The 18,937-nt window shown below is 40.4% G+C and overlaps 1 protein-coding gene across 2 annotated transcripts in view; it reads left to right on the top strand.

The window, feature by feature from the left end:
- gpd2 (glycerol-3-phosphate dehydrogenase 2 (mitochondrial)) overlaps positions 1-18,937 on the top strand; it is a 35,600-nt gene that overhangs the window by 3,963 nt on the left and 12,700 nt on the right. Inside the window, exons 2-8 of one of the 2 annotated variants that reach the window (XM_061715414.1) lie at positions 1,686-1,792; positions 4,345-4,516; positions 6,899-7,023; positions 7,107-7,204; positions 7,799-7,962; positions 18,345-18,509; positions 18,602-18,746. In XM_061715414.1, coding sequence (XP_061571398.1) covers positions 1,691-1,792; positions 4,345-4,516; positions 6,899-7,023; positions 7,107-7,204; positions 7,799-7,962; positions 18,345-18,509; positions 18,602-18,746 — 971 coding nt within the window. In that variant the 5' untranslated portion in view covers positions 1,686-1,690. Of the gene's footprint in view, positions 1-1,685; positions 1,793-3,297; positions 3,471-4,344; positions 4,517-6,898; positions 7,024-7,106; positions 7,205-7,798; positions 7,963-18,344; positions 18,510-18,601; positions 18,747-18,937 lie in introns of those variants that run through there. The other variant, XM_061715415.1, reaches the window with a different exon arrangement.

Below are 18,937 nucleotides of genomic sequence, written 5' to 3'. Positions count from 1 at the left end.
GGATGTTAATTTGTGAGGCGTGATTAATAATTATCTGCCATCATTTTATACTAAATCCCATGATGTCAACAAAGAGAGCTGTGCACCCCCATGTGGTCAGAAGTGGTATTGACGCTAGTGTTTTTTTTATTTTTTTCTGAGTTGGCCCCATCTTTTGTGCAACTAAAACAAATGAAATGACTCTTGAATTTTATGATTTTACTTAAACCACCACAGTGGATTTGAAATAAAACAATATCGATGCACACTTTCATTCAGCTTTAATTTAGGGCGGCTTTACAAATATTTGGCATTTACCATTTAGGAATTATGATTTTAAGCAAATCAGCAGCTTTAATTTAAATGAGCTTTGTTCGTTGCTCTGATTGGTCGCAGCGCTAGCAGACTGCGTGCAGAGGCGTTTTGATAAGCGACCGTTGCTGCTGGGTTGGGAGGTGCTACGGGTGGTTTTCAGAGTCTACATTTCTCCAGATGCGGATATAATCAAATCAGATTAAATCAGAAGATGAATTCAGAGATGCACAAGACTGTTGTCTCCGCCCACATCCATTCAAATTACACAAAGCTGAAAACCTTGAGTGTTGATCATTGGTCAGCTCAGCGACCTGGGGCCGGATTCACAAAACATTCTTAAGAAAAAAAATCTTCTCAAGTGTCATTTTTTTCTTAAGTTCAGTCTTAAGAAGAAAAAAGAAGTCATATTCTCCAAATAAGTTCTTAAGTATTTTCTCAACTTTCTTCTTAAGTTTCTTCTTAAGAAAAAACTTAAGAATAAATGGTATTCTTGAAATAAAAAGTTCTCAAATTTGTTCTTGACTTTTTTCTTAACTTTAAGACAACCTTGACCTGTCTTAACATTTCTTCTGTGAAAAGGTAATAATAATAATAATAATAATAATAATAATAATAATAATAATAATAATAATAAGCCTCTAATATCACCTTTTTCAACACATTTTAGACAAGTTTAGACTAGTAGGTCATAGTTTGAGGATATACTTTGTAATTAATTACACAAAGAGCCTGTTAACTGTTTGTTAGCATGTTAGTTAGCATGGTATTTAATTATTATTAATTTTCCCCAATAGTATTTTTTTTCGGACATTAATCTCATCCACCATAACCTTGAAAAGTTCCTGCATCTCTTTTTCTCCTTCTCCATGTTTAGTGAGTGACTGACGGTTAAGACACAAACTACCTGTTTATATATAATATATATAAATATATATTTATAAATGTTGTTTGTTGGCGCGTGCAATGCAATGACATATTTTAAGAAGTTCTTAAGTAGGAAACATAAGAATAAAAATAAGAAATTGGTAAGAAATGATAGTTCTTAAGACGGTTCTTAAGAAAATATTGAGGAATTGCACTTAAGAACTTTCTTATGAACTTCTTAATTTTAGATCTTAAGACATTTCTTAAGATCGTTCTTAAGAACATATTGGTGAATCTGGCCCCTGATATCAGCTTTACAGGAACTAAAATACTTCTGGGCCCAACGGTATAATTAAGAGGAGTTAATAAACCGGCTGGTCCATGTGTGGTGTTGAATGTCAGCGATAATAATAAACACCCATTTAGACCCTCCCCCCCCTCTTTACTCCCCCCCCCTCATGATCTCAGTGTTGTAACTCCGCTCTTCCTCCTGCTCTTCCTCCTGCTCTTATCCAACTCTCCTCCAGGGCCGATGGCGTTCAGGAAGGCCCTGAGACGGACGGCCATCGTCGGCGGTGGCGCGGTGGCCGCGGCGTTTGGCGTGTCGCAGCTGTTGGAGTACAGGAGGACGCAGGTAAGAGCACACTCAAACACTGTTTTGATTCAAAGAACAAGAATCCAGGTTTTCTAGGATTGATCTGAACTAACTGGCTTCAGAGCAGTTCACCTCTGGGAGCAGAGATCTGCCGGGAGGGCAAGTCTCATCTGGACTATGGAATGTGTTTACCTGCTCTCAAGGTGTGTTTTACCGGATCCGTTACCAGCTTTTGTTCAGGAGGGATCAGTTTCATCGGAGTCACACCTGCACCGCTTCCTGAACTGCACAGAAACCCTGTAGCATCAACATTTCAGCGTTTTTAAGCCCCCCCGCCTTTCCTGCATTTGTGCTCATTATGTACACAGTTGTGACCGGGGCGGGGCTGCCGCACGGCTGGAGGTTCAAAGCACAATCTCAGATGTTTGTCACGAGTATTTTAAGACGAGGACAAGTGAAATCCAGTGCCATGAGCGTGTTGGTCGTCTTCTTTACCCTTCATGAAGACTTTCAGTCGTGCAAAAGTTAGAAAAAGCAAAAGTTTGACCCTGTGTGGAGAGTCTGATCACAGGGTCCCAGTATGAGGCAAATGAAGCATCAGACAAACAGCAGCATTTTACTTTTTTACAGCATGTTTTAAGCCAGGGGTCGGCAACCCGCGGCTCTAGAGCCGCCCTAGTGGCTCCTGGAGCTTTTTCAAAAATGTTTGACCTTTTTTTTCCTTTTTTTCTTCTTTTTTTCTCTTTTTTTCTTCCTTTTTCCTTTCCTTTTTAATCTCGACATTTCGACTTTTTTCTCGACATTTCGACTTTTTTTCTCGACATTTCGACTTTTTTCTCGAGATTGTACTTCAACGTTAATCTCGACATTTCGACTATTTCCTCGACATTTCGACTTTTTTCTCGAGATTGTACTTCAACATTAATCTCAACATTTCGACTTTTTTCTCAACATTTTGACTTTTTTGTCGAAATTTTGACTTTTTTCTCGAAATTTTGACTTTTTTCACAACATTTAGACTTTTTTCTCAACATTTAGACTTTTTTCTCGAAATTTTGACTTTTTTCTTGACATTTCGACTTTTTTCTCGAAATTTTGACTTTTTTCTCGACATTTCGACTTTTTTCTCGACATTTAGACTTTTTTCTCAACATTTCGACTTTTTTCTCAGCATTACACCTTTCGCCATTTGCCTTCATTCTAATACAAAACTTTTCATTTTTTGCAGCTCCAGACATATTTGTTTTTTGTGTTTTTGGTCCAATATGGCTCTTTCAACATTTTGGGTTGCTGACCCCAGTTTTAATCCAACAAGACATGACAAGACATCAGTCAAAGCTGAGGCGTTTTATGGAACAGGACGATGATCCGAAATACACCAGCAAACCCACATCAGGAGACGATAGATTGATCAGATTTCCAGATCACGAGCAGCGTCCGTTGGTTTTTGATGGTCCAGACTTCACACGCCGGGACCACTTCCTGTCAGCACTCAAAACTTCACCAGAACATAAATAACTCCGAGGCTGGGCTTCAGACGGAGCGCTGCGGCAGCTGTGTTTGCTCTGACCCGATGTCGGCTTATTTTAGACACGTGTTCAACTGCAGGACATGCCAGAGTCCGGTCGGCTGCAACAACCTAACGTGAACTTTGTTTTGTGTCCCGGTGCGATAATGTCATCTCTCATCCGTCTTCGTCTCAAACAAGCCCGGATTGGTAAGCAAAGGAGTGGATCCTGATGAATCCTAATCATTCTCACAATAGTTAGCAATCATGCATGCCTCTAATCCCAGTAATTGCACCGCTGATGAGATGAATGTCCGTCTCGTCGTCTCTAACGACAGCATGCGGCTTGGGGGGAACTTCTCAAGGCAGCGGCCGATTGGCGATTAGTGCGGGGCCTCGCCGTGTTTGTTCTGACTTAACTTGATTACAGGGGGGCTCACCGTCATCATCAGAAACAGACAATGATTATATCATCGGCTCGTTTGTGGGCGCAGACGTAAATTACAAAACTTCCATTTGCAAGTCAAAAGCGGCTTGATGCAATCATTTAGCTCGAGCCGCTAAAGAGACGAATAAATATTTCATTAAAGTTCCTTTTCTTCACGTCGAGGAGAGTGGTGTCTTTTTCAACTGTACCTGTGATTATTTTGCTAATCAAACACTGACGTTTATGAACGTTGTTGATTCTGTGAGCGAGCAGCATGTTGCAGCAGGAACTCTGTGACCTTCCTTCAACACTAATCCTTCCCTGACTTCGTTGGGCTTCTCTTCGGCAACGCTTTAAATCTGAGGCCGCTGCCAGACATCTGAGGCTTTGACTCCCTTTTCTGTCACTGTTAACTTCTGGGAACCTGCTTTAAATGTGGTATAAATGCATCAGAAACACCTGGTTTTCATGCAGGAACCATGACCTGTAGCATGCGCTTATGATGTCTCCAAGTAGCCTCGAGTAAGGCGTTGCTACGTCACCTTACCTTTCTGTAATCTCACCTGAGCTTTTTCCTGTGTGTGTAATGTAGGGAGTGTTTTTTCAGTGTTTTTGCGTGTGTTTGAACTGAAACGTGTCCTCGTGTGCCGCGTCCAGGCTCGGTTAGCTCACGTGGCGGCGGAGGCGGAGCTGAGGGTTCCCTACGCCGAGGAGCTGCCGTCTCGGGCGGCGCAGATCGCCGCGCTGAGAAACACGGAGGAGTTTGACGTGCTGGTCATCGGAGGAGGAGCCACGGGGGCAGGATGTGCCTTAGACGCCGTCACGCGCAGTAAGGACTTCAGGTTGAATACAGCCATGTGTGTGTGTGGAGCTGGAACAGTTTCCATATTCACACATGTATTTCTGATGCACACAAATATGACCGGATTTTTCATTTCATTTTATTCTTTATTTCATTCAAAAAATAAAACAAACAATTTAATACAAATACAAATACAAATGTTCATAAATTGTGAATGAAAAGGGAGCAGAAAGAAGAAGAATCTTATCTAATAATAATAAATAAATACATTTTCCCTTAGAGTCCCACAATGGGGAAATTCTTTTTCTCTGCATTTAACCCATTTTCTAGTTGATCTAGTTTAATTTGCCCATTTGTCCAAGAAATAAATTCACAAATAACATCAATTAAAAAAAAAACAACAACTAAGTAAATAAAAAAATAAAATAAAATGACCGCTGTCTATGGGTATGTCAATCAAACTTAACTAACCTATTTCATTATATTAACATTACACTTAACATACAGGCTTTAATTGTTCTTTTGATTGTAATGTTTGATTTGGATTCTTTGTTTTCTTTATTCAGATTGTTCCATAAACTGTTTCCTTTCACAGAAACACAACGTTCCATCAATTTAGTCCTGAATCTTGGTTTAAAAAAAATCTCTGTTCCTTTTAAGTTATACCTGCTTTCTCTTTTTTCAAAGCTTTTCTGAATGTTGATTGGTAAAGTTTTTTTATGAGCTTTCAGCATAATTTGCAGAATACTATAGTCTACCAATTCATGAAATTTCAACAATTTTAACTGAAGGAATAATTGATTTGTTGGATCTCTATATCGTTTTCTACTGATTATTCTTATGGCTCTTTTTTGCAAAATGAAAATTGACTGAATATATGTTTTACAGGCATTTCCCCAAACTTCAACACAGTAGGTCAGATCTGGAACAATCAGAGTGTTGTGGTCTGTGGCATTTGTGTGTGAAATTTGAGACTTCCCTGACCTCCAAAGAAATATGCATCCCATGATTCCCTGCACCGTCCCACCTGACGGTGCCCCTGCATGGACAGCTGCCACTACAATAATATGAGGCTTGTATTGGTAGTTACACAATTAATGTGATTGAGATGAATAACTAAACACTTCTCATAGCACACAAGGGGATTAAGTAGCCAAACGTATTAAATTAGATGTTTCACTTACCGCTCCGCTGTTCTTGCTGGAAGCAATGTTGAACTGACTGAAATTCACATGCATATAGTGGTTTGAATGCCTTAATGTTACTGGCTTATGAGTAAATTGTCCCCTACGGGGGGCGTTGAAACAAGGAAGATATGATTGGTTGCAAGTCATTCCGTGTTTAAAAAAAGACATTTGTGGGCTGAGGCCAGTCAGGGGAGTCTCAAAATTCACACACAAATGCTGCGCAGCTCACAGACCACCAACCGTTTGTAAATCAGGTTATATTTGTGTGTGCACCAGAAATGCATTTGTGTATCTTGTCCTGTGCATTTGTGAATCTTGAAACTGTTGTAGCTCCATATGTGTGAAAGTTAGATCGTGCTGGATGTACTGGATCCAACCACTTGCCATCCTTTCACCTTTTGTCCAAAGAAGGAATTGCAACCAAAACTGAAATGTCGTGCAAGAAAAAAAGTCACAGAATGTGAAACGGATGTACTTGTAAGGGAGTTGGAGGAAAGACAAATAGTTCATGTGGCGGTAGTAAAATAAAATCTATCGAGTGGGAGTTGGTGACGAAGAGCTGGTGACAAAGAGCTGGTGACGAAGGCTGTGAAGCAGCAGGATCAGAACATCTCATCAGAGCTGAAATAAAAATAAAATGCACAGAAATCAAAGTCATTGTAAAAAAAAAAGAGTTGCTGCATATCGGCTGAAAAAACAAAAACATAAAACTACTAGATCTTGCATGAGTGTGGTGGTTTTTCACATAGACCAGGGGTCGGCAACCCAAAATGTTGAAAAAAACAAATATGTCTGGAGCCGCAAAAAATGAAAAGTCTTGTATAAGCCTTAGAAATAAGGCAAATGGCGAAATGTCGAGAAAAAAGTCAAAATGTCGAGAAAAATGTTGAAATGTCGAGATTAACGTTGAAGTACAATTTCGAGAAAAAAGTCGAAATGTTGAGAAAAAAAAATCAAAATTTCGAGAAAAAAGTCGAAATGTCGATTAAAAAGGAAAGTGAAAAAGGAAGAAAAAAAGAGAAAAAGGAAAAAAAGAAAAAATGAAAAAAATAAGAAAAAAAGCAAAAAAAATAAGTAAAAAGAAGAGAAAAAAAATAAGAAAAAGGGAAAAAAAAGGTCAAACATTTTTGAAAAAGCTCCAGGAGCCACTAGGGCGGCGCTAAAGAGCCGCGGGTTGCCGACCCCCGACATAGACCGTTCAAACCAAACGCATGTTTTCCAGATCTCAAGACCGCCCTGGTGGAGAGAAGCGACTTTTCCTCGGGGACGAGCAGCCGCAGCACCAAGCTGATCCACGGGGGCGTGCGCTACCTGCAGAAGGCCATCATGCAGCTGGACTACGAGCAGGTTTGTCCTGCTTCTCTGTCCTGTTCTGTTGTCTCCTCTGTCGTCATGTTCTCATTCTGGCTCTCCTGTCTTGAATGAACCAGTACATGATGGTGAAGGAGGCCCTGCATGAGCGAGCCAACCTGCTGGAGATCGCGCCACACCTGTCTGCGCCGTTACCCATCATGCTCCCCGTGTACAAGTGAGCGTCTCCACCACAGCAGGCATCGCAAGAGCTATGGAGCCAAATCAAGGCCAAAAGTTTTGTTAATTTGAAAATAAAATTTGAACCTGAAAATTCAAGTTTTGACCATGAACACATTTTTTCACAGTTTAAATTTTTTTTTTTTTCAGTATCAGATCTTTTTATTTCAGTTTCAGACCTTTTTTTTTCAGTTTCAGATCTTTTTTTTTCAGTTTCACATCTTTTTTTTTCAGTTGATGCCACGACTCTTACGCCAGATCGGGGCCAAAAGTCTGAAACTGAAAAAAAATCTGAAACTGAAAAAAAGATCTCAAACTGAAATAAAAAGACCTGAAACTGAAATAAAAAGATCTGAAACTGAAAAAAAGATCTGAAACTGAAATAAAGATCTGAAACTGAAAAAAAAGATGTGAAACTGAAAAAAAAAGATCTGATACTGAAAAAAAAAATTGAAACTGTAAAAAAATAAGTTCAAAATCAAAACTTGAATTTTCAGGTTCAAATTTTATTTTCAAATTAGCAAAACTTTTGGCCTTGTTTTGGCTCCATAGCTGCTTTTCGTGTTGCTGACTCGTGTTTCTCTGTTCAAAGATGGTGGCAGCTGCCGTACTTCTGGGCGGGGATCAAGATGTACGACCTGGTGGCCGGGATCCACTGCCTGAAGAGCAGCTACGTCCTCAGCAAGGCCAAGGCCCTGGAGCACTTCCCCATGCTGAACAGAGACAAGCTGGTGGGAGCCATCGTCTATTATGACGGTGAGTCAAACCCCCACAATGCATCATTTCTGATCTGGAGAGCACGCCTCGTTTGTTAATTTGTCCGCCATCTCTTTGTTTTCTGTAAACACGAAGCGACAGATGAGTCAGTTCTGCCCTTTTCCATCATACTCCTCTCCCGCGGCAAATAATTGCGTTAATTACCCTGCGATGGGTTCACGCAGATATTCTTTATCTGGAATTATCATGCAGTATGACAATAAGATTAAAACGTAGTGATACAAAGGGTCATTAAAAATCCATTTCAGAGCCATCTGTTTCCTACAAAAGGAAACTTGAGGTCAAAAAACATAAATTATTCTATTTTATTGACATTTACCTGTTTTTTTTTTCCAAAATAGAGATATTTATGCATTTCTGGTCTTAAAGCATTTCACTTTTAGAAGCCTGATATATGAAATAATACAGGACTGTCTCAGAAAATTAGAATATTGTGATAAAGTCCTTTATTTTCTGTAATGCAAAAATGTCATACATTCTGGATTCATTACAAATCAACTGAAATATTGCAAGCCTTTTATTATTTTAATATTGCTGATCATGGCTTACAGCTTAAGAAAACTCAAATATTCTATCTCAAAAAATTAGAATATTCTGGGAATCTTAATCTTAAACTGTAAGCCATAATCAGCAATATTAAAATAATAAAAGGCTTGCAATATTTCAGTTGATTTGTCATTAATCCAGAATGTATGACATTTTTGTTTTTTTAATTGCATTACAGAAAATAAGAACTTTATCACAATATTCTAATTTTCTGAGACAGTCCTGTACACTGAAAAAGTTTTCTTTTTTATTTTAAGTGTTAATATTATATTGAAATTAAAAACTCTTTTTGTCATTATTAACACATTTGGCAGTCACATTTACTTTTTATTTATTACTTTTATTGTATAAAGCTCTCTTTTCAGCTTATGGGGGTTAAGAGGAAGTTTCTAAGGAGAGGTAAAGGAATGACGGTGTACTTTGTAAGGTTTTACTTATCAGTACAAAATAAAATCCTCCTATCCTATCTAGGTCTCAAATAACCTCAAATGAACAAGAAAACAGCCAATCAGCAGACCATCAGCAGCGATGAGCAGCTCAGTGAAAGCAGAAGCTGGTGTGTGATAAAACAATGCCAAGAAGGAAAGACATCAGCAGTGATTGTATTGAAGTCACTGTCGTTCGACATCAATCAAAAAAGGTTATGAAAGTAGACTAATTGTTCGCAGTCCATCGTTCCTCCTCACGTAGCGCATTAAATGCCAACTCGGAGCCAAAATCCATGAAATCTACAATTACTAAAAGACTGAAACAGGGTTGACAAGGGATCCTTTTCTCCTGGAAGAAAAGGCCTGATCACCTGGAAGAACGTCTTTTAAACAAACCAGACCAAAGTTTAGACGTTTGGCCACAAAAGCACAGAGGTGGAGGGGTAATGATTAGAGCTGGTTTTACAGTTACAACGCGTCTGAACGTGAGCGCACATTGATCCCAAACACAGCAGCAAAGGAGCGCCAGGGACGCTCACGTCTCTGCTGCCCTTCAGCCCAGAGGAAGCAGCCGAAGGCACACACTTTACCTGCACACACTTTACCTGCACACACTTTACCTGCACACACTTTACCTGCAAAGACTTTACCTGCACAACTACGGTGTGATTTCTGTTTCCTGGCCACAACCACAGCAGCTTTAGGGCCAGTCCCAATCCCCCCCTACTCCTACTTTTCAGCACTACCCCTAAATTCTGTGCGTTCCCGTGAGGGTAGTGGTGTCCCAATTCCTCTTTTCACCTAAGGGTAGTTGCCTAAACGAGGGCTAGTGTGTATGAATCTAGTCCTTCAGAGCGAGGGATTTCAGATACTGACTTCGCGACTGAAGGCTAGAGAAATTTCCCAGAATGCTTTACATCATCATTTGCAGACTAAATCAAACGAAAAAACATGGCAGACATTTCTTATTTTCTAGTGAATAAAATCAATATTTTGAGTTAGTTTCTGCATAAAAATCCGTTTTGATTACATTTCTAGTGAGAAATATATATTTTACTTTCATAATATTCACTCAGTGAATGTACATAATCACTCGCTTGCTCATTGTTGCAAAGTCTTTTTCAAACCTCGCCAGAATAAAGGCTGATTTATGGTTCCGCGTTACACCAACGCAGAGCCTACGGCGTAGGTTACGTACCCTACGCCGTAGGCTCTGCGTCAATTTAACGCAGAACCATAAATCAGCTCCCGAGCCGGCAGGCATCATCATCCCGAAATTTTCGGAGCAAATTTCTTAACAGGCGTAGCTACAACTGTTAGATTTCATCTATTAAACCAACATTTATCTTCCTAAATGATTTATTTCAGCCAGAGGTAATTCTCCACAGAGCTGCAGGTTTCTCCCCGGGACGACGGCGCAGGTTGGCCGTGAGCTGCTGCTGCTCCGAGCCGGCGGCTCTTCTCATCTCCGAAAACATCGGATCAAATTTCTTAACAGACGTTATTTGGATAAACTGAGCCCAGGTTGGGGATCTTAACAGTTACTTTTACACCTGAAAAAATATTAAAACTTAATAAAGTGGCATATTAACAGCGCTACAGCTGAAATTAAAACAGCTTTTATCTCTGGGCTTCCTGATATGGTGTGACGTTTGTGCAAACGTAACTACGCAGTCGCTTACGTACCCGAACGTAAACCACGCAGTGACATAGCAAGCAAAATTTAGGGTTAGTGCTGAAAAGTTGGGGTAGTGGGAGTATTGGGACTGGGCCCTGGGAAGATTACAAGAGCCCTAAAATCTGTGGTTTCATTTTTAGCTAGTGGTAGAAAGTAGGGGGTGTATTGGGATTGGCCCTTAGTTTAGTTTTACTTCCCTTCTCATCTTCTTACTTGAGCACATCTGGGGGTCGTGGCAACAGGGGAGGACGGTCGTTGTGGCAGCTTATTATACTTATTATATATGAAATAAATATACTGCAGTACACTTTTTTATGTCATATAACCAGACATTTTCTTGAGATACTTGCGTGTCCTGAAGTTGATTCTGTGGTTGTGGAGGTCTTTAGCACTGCGTTGGGTTCACCTGGCGGCGATGATCCACCTAAATTTAACCAGTCTCGTTCCATGCTGAGTCGATCTTCTCAGTGCAGAGGAGTTTCTGTTCTTTACAGCATTTAGTTTTTGCAAACAGTTTATTATTTGCAATTTTTCCAATGAGGCATTAAGAATAATTCACCTGAAAGGAAATATATACGTCAGAATAAGAGCATCTGAAGTTTAAGACACTCATTTTAAATCGTTTTTACACTCCGTTGCTACAGTAGGAAAAGCATATTTCTGCACTGGTTCATTCCTTCATTAATTAATTAATTCATGTTCAGGCATTTGCCCTTTTACCTAAACCGGTGGACATGCAAACAAAAAACATGACTCAGCAAACGTGACTCAAGTGTTTTCTTTTTTTAAAGATTTTTTTGGGCTCTAGTGGCCCTTTATTGAGATGCAGACTGGAAAGGGGTAGAGAGAAGAACGGGCAAGACACGCAGCAAAGGTGCGCGGGCTGGATTCAAACCCGCGACCGCTGCAGGAGGAGGACTGTAGCCTCAGTATATGAGCCGCCGCTTAACCTACTGCGCCACCGAGCGGCCCGACAAGTGTTTTCTATCAAAACCTCTGAATATTCTTGTTTCTGACAAGTGCGACATGAGCCTGGACAAATACAGCAAAGCAAAGAGAGTGCGTACCTTCATGTTGTACCTGTGTTTCATGGACGTTGTGCAGATGTGGTACGATTATGGCGCTTTTGCACTAGTCCCGCCTTCGCCCGGCTCGGCTCGGCGCAGCCCCGTCTTGCACGTTTGCACTAGGGGCTGAGGCGGGTAGAGCCGCTCCAAGCAGATACTATTTCTGTAACCATTCTGGCGAGGTTCTTTGCGGGCTTAGCCGGGACTATTTCTGACGTCACCACCCTCCGCGCCACTGATTGGTCGGGGGGCGGGGCTGGCAGACGTTTGAATCAGGAAGCGGGAGTCAGCGCGAGAGCGACCCGCGGCGATTTTATTATAAAGCGCAAAACGTCTGTTTGGTGATCCAACTCTGAGGTGCAGATGTTCATAAACCTGGGGGTTGACGAGAGAATTAAAAAAGGGATGTAGACGGGCTGTTTTACTCTCAGCCGCTCGCGGCTCCAGCTGATTTCTCATCAGCGCCGACATGAACAAAGAGGTTGCGCAATCGAGTACGTCACAGCAGCTTCACCCCAACCTGCCCACTTCTCACCTGGCTGTGGAAAAACAAACGGGTAGAGGCGCGACGAGCCGAGTCGGGCCGAGTCGGGCCGAGTAAGTCCTAGTGCAAAAGTGCCATTAGAGACTAAAGTCAAGCCGGCGATGCGAGGCCTCAGACACGCATCAGCCCCAGGCCGTTCACATCTCCGCTGGTGCTGAACAGAGAGTGTTGACAGGCTGCTGGGACGCCGCTCCCACGCCGCTCCCTGCTCCTGCCGGGCAGGAAGGTTGGTGAGACGGAGGACCGAACATACGCTCGATGTCCACGCGGGTGTGAGAAGCTTCAGGCTGGAGGCAACGCTGCATCTGCAGGACACGTCCCCCCACGTCCCCCACGTCCCCCACTGCAGATTCACCCAGATGAAGCTCCTCGTGTTCATCAGTTCATCCGTCTGGAGCAAAATGTTTTAGAGCCGTATTGGACCAAAAACACAAAAAACAAATATGTCTGGAGCCGCAAAAAATGAAAAGTCTTATGTAATATATATTTATGTAATATATATATATATATATATATATATATATATATAATATAGTATAAGCCTTATAATGAAGGCAACACATGCTGCATGTTTCTATATTAGTTATAACTGGGGGAAGATTTTTTTTTCATTATGCACTTCGAGAAAAAAGTCGAAATGTCGAGAAAAAAGTTGAAATGTCGAGAAAAAAGTTGAAATGTTGAGAAAAAAGTTGAAATGTTGAGAAAAAAGTCAAAATTTCGAGAAAAAAGTCAAAATGTCGAGAAAAAAGTCAAAATGTCGAGATTAAAAAGGAAAGGAAAAGGAAGAAAAGAGAAAAAAAGGAAAAGGGAAAAAAGAAGAAAAAAGAAAAAAAAGAAGAATAAAAGGAAAAAAAAGGAGAGGGACCTGGCTGCAGGCAAGATGGCCGACAAGGGCGCGGCCATTTTTTCCATCCATACCGGAATTCCAGACCGGAAGTTGGTCTTCTTCGTGTATATTATTATTCGTCGCGCTGAACCAGACCGGAAGTTGGTCTTCTTCGTGTATATTATTCGTCGCGCTGATCCGGAGGTTTTTTTTTTTTTTTTTTTCTTTTTTTTAAGAAATTTTATTGAAAGGTCAGACGTTACAATTAGTGAAACACATTCAGGTGTTCCCAATGCAGGTAGTAATGTACATGTCCCATTACAACAGTAATAATAAACAACATTTAAACAAATGTGGTATATAATGGCATGACGTTATTGATAGAAAAGATTATAACAGCTGAGTGAATTGAGCATGACGAATAAAACAGCATTAGAAATCCAGAAAGAGTAACAAGGGAACATAAAACTGACCCTAATGTGACATATTTTAAAATGCTTTAACATAAAGTGAACAGACTGAATAAAATAAATAATAAACAGACATAATGAAATAAAAGGAACTTATATAAATAAGTAATTAAATTAATAAAGTAATAAAACCAGTAAGGAAAAAAAGCAGCTTTTATAAGGGGGAATTCAGACTGATTTTATCCAATTCAGTAGGGAAAATTCTTTAAGAGATCATATAAATTTCGTGCCTTAATTGTTGTTATACATTTTAGAGATTTCAAATACATTTTAAATTTGTTCATAAATACACAAAATTTGGGGGATGATTTTAGTGTCCTATTCTTGTGGATAAAAAATTTTGCCAAGCAGAGGATTACATTGCAACAGAGTTCATCATTTTTGTTTTTCAAGATCATACCAAAAGTTACATTATCTCTAGAAATAGAGGATGGGAACGATGCAATTTTCCGTTTAATAAATTTGTGAAGGTTATTCCAGAATGTTTGTATTGCACCACAAGAGAAGAAAATATGGTCCGTAGTTTCAATTTCATTTTCACAGAATGTGCACATATTGTCACCGATATTAAAGCGTAATCTAAGTAATTCTTTAGAAGGATAAATGTTGTTCATAATTTTAAAGTGCGTTTCTTTCGTTTTGGGGGGTATAGGAAATGTTAGGTACATTGTTCTTAATTTATCAATTGATTTTTTATCAAATTTATGTAGTATATCATTTTTGTTTTGTTTGGGGAACAAAGTTCCACTTAGGCAGTTTCTAATGAATTTATTGTTGCATTTCTTGTCCGCTGATCCGGAGGTTTGTCTTTCCTGGGTTTTTTTTTTTTTTTGTTTGTTTTTTTTTTATTGAACATACAATAACACAGTATCATAACATTTTCTCGTAAGGACATTAATACATTTTAAACATGACGTGGAATGTTGTCATCAAGTATAAGCCATGTACAATATATATATATATATATATATATATATATATATATATATATATATATATATATATATATATATATATATATGTTTTAAATAACGATTTTCTATTTACTATTATCACTCTGTTATTCCATAAAACGGATCCATGAGGGGAAAAATTATGAGTGAATAGTGAATATGAGTTATTTTCCTTTTTTTTTTAAATTTAATTTAATTTCTTTTCCTCTGTACTCTTTATGCACCTTTTCCCTGATACATGTTGGAAAAAAGATATGATGCCTTGTTTGTATATGAATATATTTTCAATAAAGTAAAAAAAAAAAAAGACTTCCTGTCTGGATCAGCGCGATGAATAATATACACGAAGAAGACCAACTTCCGGTCTGGATCGGCGCGACGAAGAATAATATACACGAAGAAGACCAACTTCCGGTCTGGTTCAGCGCGACGAATAATAATATACACGAAGAAGACCAACTTCCGGTCTGGAATTCCGGTATGGATGGAAAAAATGGCCGCGCCCTTGTCGGCCATCTTGCCTGCAGCCAGGTACTCTTGAAAAAAAGGTCAATTTTTGAAAAAGCTCCAGGAGCCACTAGGGCGGCGATTAGAGCCGCGGGTTGCCGACCCCTGGTCTGGAGGAATAAACAATAAGATAAACCATTTTAGGTGATACTTTACACAATACTGTGTGGGAGAAGAGACTGAGCTGGATGGTGTTAGTTGTCGACTAGTATCTTTTAGGAAATCTGCAGCTGTCGTTTGGATTTCTCGGTTGCATCCTTTTGTTCTGCATTCAGTTATAAAAAAACATTTATGACATTGTTTTCTTTTAAATGTAGATATTTTTACAATTTTTTTCTTCAACTGACAATTTTTCTTTAAGAACATTTTATTAGTAATATATAAAATAGTATTTTTTTCTTAATTGATAACATATTTTTTCCTTTTTTTTCCCTCGAGACTTTGACTGAACTAGATTAAACTTCCTTTATGTTACAAGACTGTCTCAGAAAATTAGAATGCTGTGATAAAGTCCTTTATTTTCTGTAATGCAAAAATGTCATACATTCTGGATTCATTTCAAATCAACTGAAATATTGCAAGCCTTTTATTATTTTAATATTGCTGATCATGACTTAAAGCTTAAGAAAACTCAAATATCCTATCTCAAAAAAATAGAATATTCTGGGAATCTTAATCTTAAACTGTAAGCCATAATCAGCAATATTAAAATAATAAAAGGCTTGAAATATTTCAGTTGATTTGTAATGAATCCAGAATGTATGACATTTTTGTTTTTATAATTGCATTACAGAAAATAAAGAAGTTTATCACAGTATTCTAATTTTCGGAGACAGTCCTGTATAGCCGCCCCGTTAATCGAGGTTTTTAGCAACAGTTTCATGCTTTAAGAGACTAATAACCTTTCGTCTATTTTTGTTTTTTTGTTGTTCATGAGTGAGATGATTTTTTATTTTGTACTTCCCCTCATTAAAACATATTAATACAGAAAACCTTTTTCTATTTCTACGTTTCAAGTAAGTGCAGCTTGTTTCTTCATCCACTTTCCATGGTGTTGAGTCCAGGCTGGGAAAGAGCAGCGTACTGTACGTCTGATTTCCTCCATCATGCTGGAGGGAGGAGGCTGCGTGGGAGTGCGGGATGGTGCAGGAACGGGGCGTCGTTTCTCCATTATGCCGTCTGGTACAATCACGCCCGTGACATTTAGAAATCTGACCTTCTCTCCCGGCGGCGTAGAGCAGCGTTGCTCGCAGCATCTGAGCAGCAGCCTTCCCTCCTGCTGCCGTGGTTACGGCTGCAGCCGCTGCTTCCCTCTCACGGGCTCCAGCAGCCAGCGCTGATGTGTTCAGGCCCGCGCCTGGAAAATGCCACCAGATTGCATTTTCGTTTATAAGTTCACGACAAACAACTGACGGCTCTCTTCTTCCATCTTAAACGTATTTTAGATGTAATTTTCAGGAGTTCAGATGTGTCGTTCTGAAGCGAAACCTCCAAAACTGAGTTATAGAGGCGACGATCGGGAATCATCGAATCAGGTTGTGTAAGGAGCTTCCTAATTTAACAAATGACAACCCGTGGAAACGTGGAAACGGCGGGATATTGAGTGATGATCATCACAGAGGAAGCAAAAACAACCTCGTCAACACATTCAGCGTAGCGAGGAATCCTCCTCATCTTCCTTTGGTCTTTATGTTTCAGAACCAAATCAGAAATACAAAGAAACCTGTACATTTCTTTTTGGTTATATTGATAATAATAGTTTACTTTCTCGTCTAATCCGTCCAAATGTCCTCATTTATTATATAAAGTGGAGATAATTTAACTTTGTTTGTTGAAGAGAAGCAGTTCTTCATCCTGGAAATGTAATTCAATTCAATTTTGAATTCAATTTTATTTGTATAGCGTCTAATACAACAAATGTTGTTTCCAGAGACCCAGAACATGAACATAAACCCCCGAGCAATTATAACATAAACAGTGGCAAGAAAAACTCCCCTTTAGGAGGGAAGAAACCTGGACCAGGACCTGGATCATAAGGGTGGACCCTCCTGCTGAGGGCCAGACTGGGGGTCAGGGACGTCAGCAGCACACAGCAGGCAGGTGGAAGCACCAGCAGGATGACCGGGGGTGGGGACCGCAGGCAAGCACGCAGCTCCCGAAGCTCCGGCCCAATCAGCAAGTCCCAGGTTAGGTTCAGGGTCGGGGAAAGGTTGAGAAGGGGCAGGGCCAGGGAGAGGAGTCTTGACGGACAAACCTCTCCCCTGCCTGCCCGGGCCGTTACCCTGCCCCTCTCACTCCCACGCTGCAGGTTCCGGTGTTGTGCATTCAGAGATTCTCTTCGTCACCGGCAGAGGATGCTGCACCATGTACAAAAGAGAAAAAAGAGGAGAAATAGGGGGGGCCAGCACAAGAAACTACAGGAGCGAATCTAACACACTAGAGTTTACACTACCTAGAGATTTACCAACACCAGCTAGAGGTTTACTAAACACTAACTATAGGCTTTACTAAACAGAAAGGTTTTAAGTTTAGTTTTAAAGGTGGAGGTGGTGTCAGCCTCCTTAACCCAGATTGGAAGTTGGTTCCATAGGGGGGGGTTTCCTTTCACTGCCGTCCTACCTGCCTCCTGCTGGGGCTCCTGGTCGGGCAACTGGAGTCTGGTGGGGGCCTCCTGCTCGCTTCCCTGACACCCCGGTCTGACCTCACCCCTCATTGCAAAACATAAATGACCAATTCTAACTCTAATAATTATTACTGGCATTATGATATATTGTTTCATATTATTATATTAAAGTTATGAAATCTCTTGGCATGTTAAACTATAGTATTATATTGTAATATATAATAGTATGGTGATATAATTTGGTTATATGTTATAATATTTTATACAAATTATGTTATATTAGGATATTACTATATTTATTATGCTATATTTATATGATATCATGCTACACCACTCTATATGAAAATTGTTTATTTGTTCACTCTCGAATCAATATTCTCAATTTATGTACCTATTTTCATCACCTTATTTACACTCAAACACGGCACGCACGCACACACAAACACACACACACATACTGATGCTGTCTTTTGTCATCGTTTGCACTGTATGTTAATAAATAAAAAAAAAAAAAAAAAAAAAAAGGAAGTTGGTTCCATAGTAATGGTGCCTGATAGCAGAACGCCCGCCCTCCAAATCTACATTTAGATACTCTAGGAACTACGAGTAAACCTGCACTCCAGGAACGGAGAGCTCTGCCAGGAACACAAGGCACTATCAGGTCTTGCAGATAATTACAAATAAATGTAAGAGCTCCTCTTCTCCTTCCTCCTCAGGGCAGCACAACGACGCCCGCATGAACCTGGCCATCGCCCTGTCGGCCGCCCGCCACGGCGCCGCCGTCTCCAACTACACGGAGGTGGTGCAGCTGCTGAAGCAGAAGGATGGAGAGACGGGGAAGGAGAGGGTCTGCGGCGCTCGCTGCAGGGACGTCGTCACGGGTGAGGGAGGCGGCAGAGTTTTCAGATTCAGCTTCTCAGGAACGTTTAATGATTGTGCTGATTTTTGGGAGTGTTTTGTTTTTATTTTCCAGGCCAGGAGTTTGACGTGAAGGCCAAGTGTGTGATCAACGCCACCGGGCCGTTCACGGACTCTCTGAGGAAAATGGACAACAAGGAAACCCTGAACATCTGCCAGCCCAGCGCCGGCGTCCACATCGTCATCCCGGGTTACTACAGGTGTTACTACCACTAAAACATGGCTCTCTCTTCATTCCCACTCCTGTAGGTAAACACGGAGCTAGCAGGACTTTTACCTGCCCCACCCGTCTCGGGCAGGACGACCTTCCCCGGCGGAGCCGCCGTGCAGCAGCAGCCGGCTGTTGTTCCACTAGGTTTTAAAGTTCAGCTAAGCTTATTGAGTGAAACCC

Source organism: Cololabis saira, chromosome 24, assembly GCF_033807715.1.
Source record: "Cololabis saira isolate AMF1-May2022 chromosome 24, fColSai1.1, whole genome shotgun sequence".
Taxonomy (NCBI): Eukaryota; Metazoa; Chordata; class Actinopteri; order Beloniformes; family Belonidae; genus Cololabis; species Cololabis saira.
This window is presented reverse-complemented; position numbering and strand designations above follow the sequence as displayed.